Source organism: Hippichthys cyanospilos, chromosome 4 (genome assembly GCF_059441005.1).
Source record: "Hippichthys cyanospilos isolate Australia breed blue-spotted pipefish chromosome 4, RoL_Hcya_1.0, whole genome shotgun sequence".
Classification (NCBI taxonomy): Eukaryota; Metazoa; Chordata; class Actinopteri; order Syngnathiformes; family Syngnathidae; genus Hippichthys; species Hippichthys cyanospilos.
Window position 1 is genome coordinate 5,369,760 of NC_142372.1, and position 12,743 is coordinate 5,382,502.

General features: G+C 42.7%; 2 protein-coding genes across 2 annotated transcripts; one reads left to right on the forward strand and one right to left on the reverse strand.

Annotated features, from left to right (window-relative positions):
- Positions 1-763: 763 nt before the first annotated feature.
- Positions 764-1,723, reverse strand: LOC148424373 (uncharacterized). The gene is made up of 3 exons (XM_088412308.1): positions 1,619-1,723; positions 1,012-1,515; positions 764-852 (listed from the first exon to the last, which is right to left on the reverse strand). Exons 1-3 carry the CDS (start codon positions 1,721-1,723, stop codon positions 772-774), a joined length of 690 nt encoding a protein of 229 aa, XP_088268434.1. The 3' UTR covers positions 764-771.
- A 2,752-nt stretch (positions 1,724-4,475) lies between these two features.
- On the forward strand, positions 4,476-6,740 carry LOC148424374 (uncharacterized). The gene is made up of 2 exons (XM_088412407.1): positions 4,476-5,188; positions 5,319-6,740. The coding sequence occupies exons 1-2, from the start codon at positions 4,996-4,998 to the stop codon at positions 6,302-6,304; spliced, it is 1,179 nt and encodes a 392-aa protein (XP_088268533.1). The 5' UTR covers positions 4,476-4,995; the 3' UTR covers positions 6,305-6,740.
- Positions 6,741-12,743: the final 6,003 nt, after the last annotated feature.

The following is a 12,743-nucleotide window of genomic DNA, read 5'->3' on the forward strand; positions in this document are numbered from 1 at the left end:
GTGCCGTGGATGAGAATTGTCATCTTTTAAAATCGTAATTACAATTATGAATAATAAAATTCTCGTCAAATACGTTTTCTTCTAATGGAGGGTAGCTGACACCCTTAACTAATGCTTACCTAATATAAGCCAAATGAGCATTGTAGTGATAACTGTGACCATTGGGTGGCAGTGTTTCCACACATACAACACAGATATTACCTACGTGCAATTCAAAGTAAGGAATGGAAATCAATCTTTCATATGAAAACACCCATTTTTACACAGCCATAACACAATATTCTGTCGGCCTTAAAAGATGAGTGAAAATGCTTAATATACTGACCCTCTAGAGGTTTCCCTTACCGATAAAGCTTGTCACTGAAAGAGTTAATACTATTTAAAGTTATTTAATGTTTGGACACTTAAAAAACATGAAAATACGTCCCTGGCATTGAATGAGTTAAAAACGTACTTCCAGTTAAGTGGTGAAACTGTGTCAGTTTTATATTAAGCAGGGACCTCAATATTTGTCAAAATTCATTAACATGTAATCTAAAATTTAAAGCAAGTTATCAGTCACGTTTAAGTTACTTTTTCAATTAACTGTGGCAACACTGGCAATATATTGTTAATAGCATCAGACACTGTCTTGATAAATAAAGTTTATTCCCAAGGTAAAAAAAATAGAAAATAAATTAGCACACATATGTACAAAAACATTTTGCTTCCCCATCCCCCTCTCCTATAAAAAAAAGTTCATTGCTGAAATAAAAGCGATGGCCTTGTCTGTCAGCATTGTCCTGAGAAGTGCTGAAGCTGTTGCTGCGGCAACCAACACTGCTGTGCCTCCTCTGACACGTCACTTGCAAGCTGAGAAGACAAAAGATAAAAGAAGAGTCAAACATAATTGCTAGCAGCGTGAAAATGCATTAAATTTAGACTACATCTGAGAAACCCCCCAAAATATCAAAAGTGGTTCATGAGGCTTCATTTACCCATCACTGAATTCTGGAGATGTCTTGGACTTACCGGTACTTTCCAGCTGCAAGATGCTTCTTGGTAATCCAGGAACTGGCTGAGGGTCTGGGCTGGCTCCTCCTTGCTCGAGGTTCTCCTCCTTCGCGCCAACGCTTCTTCATGGAGACCCAATTGGGCAGACAGGAAGGCAATGTAGCGGGCCGCCAGGCGGAGGGTCTCGATCTTGGTGAGGGTCTGTCCTGGAGGCGCAGCCCAAGAGGGCAGGTAGGACCTCAGCTGGTGAAGAGCCTTGGTCAGGTCCCTCATCCTCAACTTCTCTCGTTCGCTGGCCATCTGGCGCTTCTTGCCCGGGTATCTGGATCGGGACTTCTTGACGGGAGCTGCAGCGGGATGACTAAAGAAGAAGGAGTCCAAGGCGTCCGTCAGGTTGGGTGAGAAGGAGTCTTCGGAGGAGGTAGGGGACAGACCTGCGCTGAAGTAGCCGGGGTCCCAAGCTGTGTCCTGGAGTGGGTAGCACTTGTCCATGAGAGACATCGTGGAGAAGTCCACTTGGTTCTGACCAAAATGGAATGAAGCCTCCATGTCTGAACTTTTCAGAATTGTGAGGACACATGGAAGGGACGCTTGAATATATGTGGTGGAAGGTGCGAGGTTGCACCTTTCGGGGGCCCTCAGGACTCTCTGAGAGAGGGTGTCGCACCTTGGCCGGGGGGTCCCATGGGAAAGATTCCAGCTCCGAGGAGGAGGTGTGAGCAGGCACCATCATAAACTTAAATGCATTCACACCTCCACAACCCAACACGTGAACTTGCGTCCTGGATGGGGACGGAATGCAACCCCAAGACCACAAATAGGGCGTGTGCCATTTCAAAATGGCAGATTTCTGTATTTTGATATAAGTTGCATTCAATTTGGAGCCAAAACTGACAAAGTAAAATTAAAAAGTAACTCAACTGGACACTTTTTTTTACATATCCCTCCCAGTAATAAAATACATTTTAATGATTCATAAACAATAGCTAATGGTCAAATTAACTGAAGATTTTGACATACGCCCCAAAAAAGGTTGCTTAACAACTAAATTCTTGTTTGTTTTTTTTTAATTCAAAATTCCTTTTGGAGAAATATTTTAAAACACTTTGTTGATTAGCCCTGGAAGAATTAAACACGGTATAACACAAAAAATTATTTAGGTATCATATTTATTGCCAAAAGAATAACATCTTTTAACTTTAAAAAAATGGCTACTATTCCTACTGCTATTTAAAAAAAAAAAATTATATATATATATATATATATATATATATATATATATATATATATTTTTTTTTTTTATTCATATGGTGCCTCACTACATGAAAACACTTTGATTTTCCCCAGACAACCTGAGGGCTTTTAAACTTTCAGATGATTTCATAAATCAAAAGGCATTCTCTGACACAAAAAAGTGATTGTGTAAGTAGCATCCTCGTCTAATGTGATTCCTTCCCTGCGAAATGGAAGAAGTATTTAAAGAAGTGTGCCGAGGTATTTGAGAGGTGCGAGGCCTTTGCACCTGGCATCTTGTTTAGACAACCCGAGCAGGAACCGGGAACCTCACTCCATTTCAAAGTCCGAGCTCTTGCTTCAAGCTTCTCGGCCTCCCTGGGTTTAGCATTTAGCCGTAGCATTTAGCCACTGCAAGACACGTTCAATTGAGGAAGATGATGTAGAAATAAATACTTGCCCGGGGAAAATATTCAGTTTTCTGTTTTCAAAATAATACTTAAAGTGAGACAAAAGAGGAAGATAAAATGAAAAATAGGTAAAAACATAAGCTAATTATAAGAATGACCACATTTCACTGTCAGCGTATTGATGATTATTAGGCGTCAGGTGGCTAGGTGTGGATTGAAGCGTGGAGGAGTGTTCCCACACAAGCGGGGTGTCACTTTTGTCTCCTGCTCCAGGTCAAGGTGTTATCTTGTTATTATCATCAAGTGTCAAAGGAGAAAAAAAACAAGACTGAGAGCAGCAAAGATTCAAAGTCAGGTTTGCATTCTCAGTGGCTTGTGCTCTTGTTTTCTTAACCTCTTACAACAACAGGAATGATTATAATGAAAGTATTCAAGTGAGATACCATCCAAATTTAAGTATGAAGTATTTCAGTTCATAGTATTTAAGTATTTAAGTATGAAAACACGAATGTACTATAAAGTATTATTGCATTTTCTATTTTTTATTAGTATGTGAGACATTACATCCAATGAAAGATTAAAAGGTCCAAGTTTCTTGCGAAACAACATTCTCTGGCTATAAGTGTAACTGCAAATTTTATGCAATGCTCATGAGTTGCGATGTTTTTGTCACGTGTGCAGCTGACGTTTAAGAAATTTCACGTATTTTTCTGCTTCACTTGGTTTTCGAGTCAGTGAAGCTTGCGGTGGGTCTATTTTCAAACCTACATTCGTCAAATGACAGTCCGATGTTTACTCTTGTTCAATGCTGCATTCAAGAAAGGTTGGGAAATCGGACATTTACTATCTCCGACTCGGAAAAAAAGCACTCAGATCCCTCTTTAAATTGGGAGAACCAAGTTGCAAGAAAAGAATAAAAGGATCCTAACTTCAGTTCGCCATCTTTGTTGTTTTGTTTTGTGCACATCAAACCATTGCTTGAGCGCATATTTTAACGTTTAAAATTCCTTAATCCACATTTAACTTAAAGGCTTTAAGCAATTGATCAAAAAAAAAAAATCAAGGTAAAAGGGCAATATTAAGATGCAGTTGTGCTCATATAGGAAATCTTTCCATGTCCAGAGGTGAATATTATTTCCCACTCTTGTGACTAAAAAGACACAATATTAGGAGCAGCTTTGAGTGACCTTTACAGGCACTACAATAAACATCAAATCAAATTCTAAAGTGGGTGTCATTGTGCCTAATGAAGTGAAGGATGAGCTTGGTGTGTTATAATCCACATTAGCAGTCAGCGTGTTTACTCACATGTCCTAATGGAGCAATCAGCACCACTGCGTTAACCCCTTTCATCCCTTCTTAGGCCTTATTATCGGTAAAGGGCGCCAAGTGTTTATGTTAGCCTGCATATCAAATGAAGCTAACGGGTCTGAGCTAAACACGCGAGAAATCCGCATGAGAGTCTTGAGTCTAGACTCGGTGGTGCCAAAGCGCGCTATCGTTTGCAAAACGACTTTAGCACCACAACGCAAAAATCAACTTTGCTGCATCTGCCATTTCTACGTCTGTGGATATCAGCACTGTTTTTTTTGCATTCTTCTGCAATCACAGGAGGTATAAAACTACCTAAATAAATAATAAATATAACAAATAAATAAACACATAAATCAATCAATAAATACATGATTTTCCGTTAACAGTTGTCGACGTACGCGTGAACTAGCCTCACAAAGCCTAATCTTTGCGTTGATTAAGTTTGTTCTTTAATTTCCGAGTAAACCCGATTAAATATGCTCTAAAAGGTATTTTAATAGTTTATCTTGCTTCAACAATGCCACTTTAAAGTGTTGCGGTTGTGTGAAAATGTGTATAAAGTATGAATGTTGAGACGCTTTCCAAATCGGCGTGGGAATGAAATGACGTTCAAGAAAAAAAAAATATTTTACTTTAATTTTTAATCGTTGACTACTGTAGTTCCGTTAGTGTCTGATCGTAAAAGCTGTAATCATTACAAATCGAAGGGTGGCGGTAATGCGCCAAACTAGTCTACAAGCCGTCCTTAAACGCAGGAAGAAGGAGCTGCAAAAAGAGACAAAGAAGAATTAAGGGACAATGATCAACATTAGAGGTTGATGACCCTGTAAATGCGTTGCTTGCAGCGTTGTTTCTTTAATATTTCCAATGATTTGTTTTCATGTAGAACGTTAAAACAACGTTGATTCTTTTATACTGCCTGGATAAACTCGCCCGAGGACCCCTCGAGTTAGATTAGCTTGCTAGCCGCGAACAAAAAGACGCCGAAAGACATTGTTAAGGGAAATATCGTGAGGGCGTCAAGTGTTGAGAATACCGAGAGAAAATGTGCAAAGTGCAGATGCTGCGAGCGTTGCTGAATCAGCGGCTGAGTGCGGCTGTTGACGAAGTCTTTGTAGTGTTCCAAAGAACCATCGCAGAGTACGAGGAGGAACTTTGTCGTACAAAAGCGGAGAACGAGCGGCAACGGCAAATATTGGACGCTGTTTTTAAGCCTCAGCTCGGATCAAACAAAGCAGGTTTGTTCTTTTTTTTCCTCTCACGTCTTTCGAAATGTCTTAATAATAAAAATCAAACTGTAAAACAATGCTTATGCGTCTGTGTATGTGTGTAATATCTAATGATGAGCTTTGACCTTTTTTTCAACAGACACACAAACAATAGAGGACGTTGCTGGAGGTAGACCTGCAAATAGTTCCAGTGGTGATAATCTAATCAAGATGGTGACAGAGCCATCTTGCGTCAAAGAAGAAGAAGAGAAGGCTGACATTACCAAGTTTCCACTGACCATCGTCCACGTGAAGAGCGAAGATGTGGACGAACCTCACTCCTCCCAGCGTCAACGCATTCAAAGCGAAAATAAACGATCCCAATCAGACGGTGACAACACATCGTCGTGCTGTCCTGATGCTGTCGAGCCTAAAAGTGATGTGAGGTGCCGAATGGACAGCGGGCACCTTAAATGCACTGAATGTGACAAATCATTTAGCGATAATTCCACATTGAAAAGACACCAGAGATGTCACACAGGAGAAAAACCTTTTGCCTGCTCACTTTGTGACAAAAGGTTTACCCAGAGGGCAAGTTTGGGGGCACATATGAGAACGCACACAGGAGAAAGACCGTACACATGCTCATTGTGTACCAAAAGTTTCCGGGATAATTCCGCACTGGTTACACACATGAGAACACACACTGGGGAGAAACCGTTTTCATGCCCGTTTTGTGATAAAAAATTTGCTCACAAGAGCCATTTGATATCTCACACAAGAACGCATACCGGGGAAAAGCCTTTCACTTGTTCGGTCTGCAACACCAGTTTTCGGGTGCACTCGGTCATGATGATACACATGCGAACGCACACTGGGGAAAAACCTTTCGCCTGCTCCGTTTGTGGCAAACGCTTCACTCAAAAAGGTAGCTTGATCATACACACGAGGACGCACACTGGAGAAAGACCGTACAACTGCTCAGTCTGCAACAAAAACTTTCGCGTTCGCTCCGCATTGGCCACACACATGAAGACACACACCGGGGAGAAAGATTTTGGATGCAGTGTATGCGACAAAAGATTTACTCATAAATTTCAAGTTGAGAGACACAAGTGTGCTGCTGAAAATGCCAGCAGTCTGTGAAGGAACATAAAGAAGCTGAAGACTTGAAGGCAAGCCTTCAAAATTGGGACCCAACATTTCACAAAAAAAATGAATGACCCCAAAAATGTTAATAATTGCCTATACCCTCCTTACACTTACCCTATTCACTTGTGTCCACTGTGTGTCCATTTTGTCTCGGCAATGTGAATTGCATCCCACCCAAACATGCGTCGTTTCGCTCAATCTACTCCGTAATATGCTCAGTGTGAGTCTATTCATTTATCACTGGTTCACTTTTACTGCCCTTATTGCCCTAATACTGTTTTTTTTTGTTTGTTTGTTTCTGTCTTCTTGCCTACCTTATTATTTGCTCGATTATGAAATGCAGCCTGCACGGGGAAGTGAACAGAATAAGAATTCCATTGTGTGCTATTACTATGCATATGACAATAAAACGCTTGAATCTTGGATGAGACATCACTGGAAATGTCAAGATTTCCTCGACTTAGCACAGTTGGACTTAGTTGGCTTACAAATGAGTAGGCTGGGTCTCGGGAGAATAGTTGTGGAAATTACGGTAATTGAGCAATAGAGTATTCTAAGGCTGCGATTTACCTTGTGTACAACTTAGTCAAAATGGGAATTAAAAGATAATTGAGGATCAAACCAGACACCAAAATATTTATATTTATTTGTTTGCGCTGTAAATATGAGTTGAACCAAAGCTCCCTGGAAAGCCCGATCTGATACAGTTTGTCGGAGATAACGATTGACCACGTCAAAGTCATTCGTAAGATTAATAACTGTTGGAGCCAAAAAGCTTTTTGTATATTCTAATTTGTTTATATTAAGAAAGTTAAACAAATTGTCTGAAGACATGCCAATCTATGGTGGGTGGAACCATGGTTGCCATGGTTACATAAATACGTGCCAGTTGGTGATTGCACTCAGGTGCGACAGGGCAAGACACAAACAGTTTTCGACCGTGCGAACGTGCGAACGTGCGAACGTGAGTGGTCTTTAAGTTTGGTTTGTAACCCGAATTATTGTTTTATCAAGATATTGAACGAAAAGGAATGTGGACGAAATAAACGGATTGGCATATCCAACGCAACACAAAGAGACTATTGAAATTATTTGATTGACGCACGCGTCAAAACAAAACTTACCCAGTTGCCCTGCTGTCCAGCCTATAGGCAAAGGCTGTACAATGTCGAAAACTGTAGTCTTAGTTTGAGACGGACTACCAGTTTAAAGTATATTGGAAACAGAGAGGAAACGCAACGTGACGGCTGCTCGGTTTGGACGGCATCCGATCGTTGCATGAAAGGACAAATTAGTGCTGTTTCGCTGAGTTGTTGCGAAACTTGAACGGACCACAAGACTACGCCAGGGGAGACACGGCGTGCGGGCCATTGGCTTGGCTCAGCGGAGGCACCGCGAACGTCAGGACCAGCAAGGCAGCCAGCCAGAACATCCACGGTGAGCGGACGGCCGCGCTGCCCAGCCACCTCGCATCGCATCGCATCACACGACCAGGACAACGGCCCGGTGCTTGAACTTTGCATTGGGGCACTTTTCCAAACTTGGACAGGTACACTGTGCACATAAAGGTATGTAGCGCGCTACCAGCTGGTTAACAATATATGGCCATTTAAAATACTGTGTGCACACATAGGGGACTTTGAGGATAAAAAAGGTGTCAATACGAGCGCTCTGGTAAAATCCAATGCATTGGTGGTTTTATGGTTTCATCTCCGTTACGTTTTACAAGGTCTTGATTGTAATGTGATGAATTTCTGTGGGGTTTGACTGAAATAACAAGGTACTGTTTTACATTTCACACTGCTGGTTGGGTTTTGTATTGCAAAAATGGATTCAGGTAAAGGTGTTGCTCATGTTATGTGCTCAAATGGTGATGCAATGCAAATAATGGATGAACCTTCAGAGGGTGAAAAACGGTCTAATGTGACCACCACAGGTCAAAGTGCTCGCAGTGAAATTTCACAGGTTAAATCTCAAGTTGGGTCACAGGTTGGTTCCAAACGCAAGGTGAAACTAACACCAAGGGCCTTAATGGAGAAAATTGATTCATTGCAAAAGGAGAGAAATTCTAAATTAAAAAGGGCATCCAACATGCAGAAAACAATTGGAGAATTAATGGAAAATGGAGGATGCAAACAGGAGGTTCAAAGTGCACTTGTGAAATATCTGGACCTATGCAAAGATGCCAGAGAGGCACAGTGTGCTCTTCTACCACTAATACCTCAAGAAGAACAATACAAACATGACATTTGGTTCAAGGCTAAAATGATCAATAATGATCAATTTATTGAGGAGGTTAATGATTGGACAAAAAGGACCCAAGCTGTGCAAAGTGGCGATGATGATGTGGAAAATGAAATCAATCCCAACGACAGCATCTCTAATGTTGAAAGCACAAAATCCACTAAAGGTCACACCTGGAGTGAAGCGAGTAGGTCCAGCACCTCTTCGTTGCGAGCTCGCAAGCAGGTAGAGGCAGACAGAGCTGCCCTTGTAATTCGTGCAGCAGCATTAAAGGAGAAGCATGCGCTTGAGGAGATGGAGGAAATGCTGCGAAAGAAAAAGGAAACATTGGAGCTGGAGGCAGAACTGGCTGCTGCCAATGCCAAAATATCAGTGCTACAATCTCCCACTCACCAAACCCTCTCACAAGCACCATCTGATGGAATGGACTCCTACTTTAGGAAAGGTGCAAGACCAAAAGAACCTTCGGTGGCACAACACACCCTAGCCAGAAAACATGAACCAGTCACACAACCTATCCAACCACAGCCACCCCGACAACAATCTGCACAATCCTATGTACAACAACAACCGCCTCCTATACAACAGCAGCAAGGACTTATTTCACAACCACCACAGCAGCAAACGTATATTCAAACAAAACCACCACCCCGACGTGTACAACCACCACCCTTTTCACAATCACACATGCCTATGAATGCAGCATGGGACATTGGCCATACCACCCACAGGAACCCCCCTGTGGAACAAAATGCTTCTCAATTCAATGACACTTCAACGGTGTGCAACTTGCTCCAAAAACAAAATGAAATCACAGCCATGCTAATGGAACAGCAAACCTCTCATTTACTGCCACCCAGGGAGATACCATGTTTTGATGGGGATCCTCTACAATATAGAACCTTTGTTAGAGCCTTTGTACATTGCGTTGAGAGAAACGCAAGCAACAAAGGGGATTGTCTGTACTATCTGGAGAGGTACACCAAGGGTCAGCCGAACGAGCTTGTACGGAGCTGTCAACACATGGCACCAGACAGAGGGTATGACATGGCAAAATATCTTCTTGACCAAAACTTTGGAGATGAATATAAAATTACAGCAGCATATATGGAGAAGGTGCACAACTGGCCGCTGCTGAAATCTGAGGATCCAAAATCCCTTCGAGCATATTCACTCTTCCTTCGTCAGTGTTGTAATGCCATGGAAACGGTACAGTATATGAGAGAACTTGACATGCCAGCCAACATGAAAGTCATCATTTCAAAGCTTCCATATAAGCTAAGAGAGATTTGGAGAGTCTCTGCATGCGGCATAATGGAAAGACACTACCGCAGACCCCAGTTCACAGACATAGTCACCTTTATAGAGCGCCAGGTAAAGATAATATCAGATCCAGTCTTTGGTGACATTCAGAATAACACACCGGGCACAGGAAAGCCAATGAACAAATTGAAGTCCCAAGGCAAACCCAGGTTTAAAGGAGACAGCTTTGCAACTACTATCGAAACCCCTCCGCCTGAAGAAGAGCAAGCAAGATTTCCACCTAGTCCCAAGCCAAGTAATACTGCTCACAACACCGCCTCTTGTATATGCTGTTCTAAAGACCACACTCTGGATCAGTGTCCAACAATGGAGAAGAAGTCACACAGAGACAAACTTGCTTTTATAAAACAAAATGGAGTCTGTTTTGGCTGCCTTCGCAAAGGCCATTTAAGCAAATATTGTGCTGACCGTTTGATTTGCAAGGTGTGCAATAAAAAGCATCCCAGTATTCTTCATATTTACTTTGACCAAAAGCAGAGGTCAAGCAACGCAAGTCAGCCAAATAAGCCTTCAGTGAGCAACGCACAGGTCTCCTTGCAAACTTGTGGACAAACAGGGGCCGGTGACAGTAATGGCGTTTTGTCAATCCTACCTGTGCAGGTGAAGTCCAGCAAGGGACATAAAGTAATTAAAACCTATGCATTCCTCGATCCCGGCAGCACAGATACCTTTTGTTCAGAAGCCCTCATGAGGAAGTTGAATTTGAATGGAAGAAAAGCCAAAATCAGCCTTCTAACCATGGGCCCAAAGGCATCTGTATCCAGTTACATGTTGACCGATTTAGAAATCTCAAGCCTCACTGGAGAAGAGTTCTTTGACCTGCCCAAGGTCTACACTCAAAAGAAAATGCCTGTTACAACCAGTAACATCATTAAAGAAGAGGAGCTGGCTAAGTGGCCATATTTAAATGGGGTGGTTCTTCCACGCATTCAAGCTGATGTTGAGCTATTGATTGGTACCAATGCCTCTAAACTACTTGAACCGTGGGAAGTTGTGAACAGTCGTGGTAATGGGCCATATGCCATTAAGACCCTATTGGGGTGGGTTGTTAATGGTCCCCTTTCCGGCTACAGTGAGCAGGCTGAGTGCGTTACTGTCAACAGGACCTCCATAACACATTTGGAGGAATTGCTGCACAATCAGTACAACCATGATTTTAATGAAACGACATCGGAGGACAAAGAGGAAATGTCACAGGATGATAAGAAGTTCATGAAAATCATGACTGATTCTTGTAAACTTCAAGATGGACATTACACCCTGGAACTCCCTTTCAGAAAAAAGGAAGTCTGTCTGCCAAACAATCGGTGTGTTGCTAGGCAACGCATATTTGGATTGAAGAGGAGGTTTGGGAGAGATACGAAATTCCACAGAGATGCTGATGAAACTAAAGAATGGATTGAGAAAAAAACCCAGGCTCTCAACACCGACAACTACGGTCATGATTTGGCAAGTGTTCAGGCTTTGCAGCGCAAGCATGAGGGCTTTGAAAGAGACCTGGCACCCCTAGGTGACAATGTGAACTCTCTTGGGGAAACCGCACAACGTCTCATACAGTCCCACCCAGAAGCAGTGGATGACATTCAAGAGAAATGTACTGAGCTCAACTCTGCCTGGAGCAGCCTTGTTAGACGTGCTGATCAGCGCAAAGACAAGCTGGGAAATTCACATGACCTGCAGCGCTTTCTATCTGATTTCAGAGACCTCGTGTCCTGGGTTAATGGTATCCGAGGACTGGTGTCCTCTGAGGAGCTAGCCAAAGATGTGACTGGAGCGGAAGCACTTCTAGAAAGACATCAGGAACATCGCACAGAAATAGATGCTCGTCTTGGTACATTCCAGGCTTTTGAGCAATTCGGGCACCAGCTTTTGGTGCAAGGACATTATGCGACTCCCGAGATCAAGCAAAGATTGGAAACTTTAGAAATGGAGCGGGCTGACCTGGAAAAGGCCTGGGTACAGCGCCGCATGATGCTGGACCAATGCTTGGGGTTCCAGCTCTTTAGCAGAGACTGTGAACAAGCTGAGAATTGGATGGCAGCTCGTGAAGCCTTTCTTGCAAGTGACGACAAGGGAGACTCCCTTGATAGTGTTGAGGCACTAATCAAAAAACATGAAGACTTTGATAAAGCCATTAATGTGCAGGAAGAGAAAATTGCTGCTCTCCAATCCTTTGCCAATCAACTCATAGGAGCGGACCATTATGCCAAATCTGAGATCTGCAGTCGACGCAATGAAGTTCTTGACAGGTGGCGTCGGCTGAAGACCCAGATGATTGAAAAGCGCTCAAAACTTGGTGAATCCCAGACCCTGCAGCAATGCAGCCGAGATGTGGATGAAATAGAAGCTTGGATCAGTGAGAAACTGCAGACTGCTTCTGATGAGTCCTACAAGGACCCTACCAACATTCAGCTATCCAAGCTTCTGAGTAAACATCAGAAGCACCAAGCATTTGAGGCGGAGCTCCATGCCAATGCTGATCGAATCCGTGGCGTCATAGATACTGGTAACACACTCATCCAGAGAGGTGCCTGGGCTGGCAGTGAAGATGCAGTTAAGGTACGCCTTGGTGCGCTGGGTGAACAGTGGCAATTTCTCGTCAACAAATCTGCTGAAAAGAGCCAAAAACTCAAAGAAGCCAATAAGCAACAGAACTTTAACACTGGCATCAAAGACTTTGATTTTTGGCTCTCTGAGGTGGAAGCACTTCTTGCTTCAGAGGACTATGGGAAAGATCTGGCCTCAGTCAACAACCTGTTGAAAAAACATCAGTTGCTGGAGGCTGATATTTCAGCCCATGAAGATCGTCTGGAAGATTTAAATGGACAGGCTGACAGTCTGATGGCAAGCAACGCCTTTGATACCT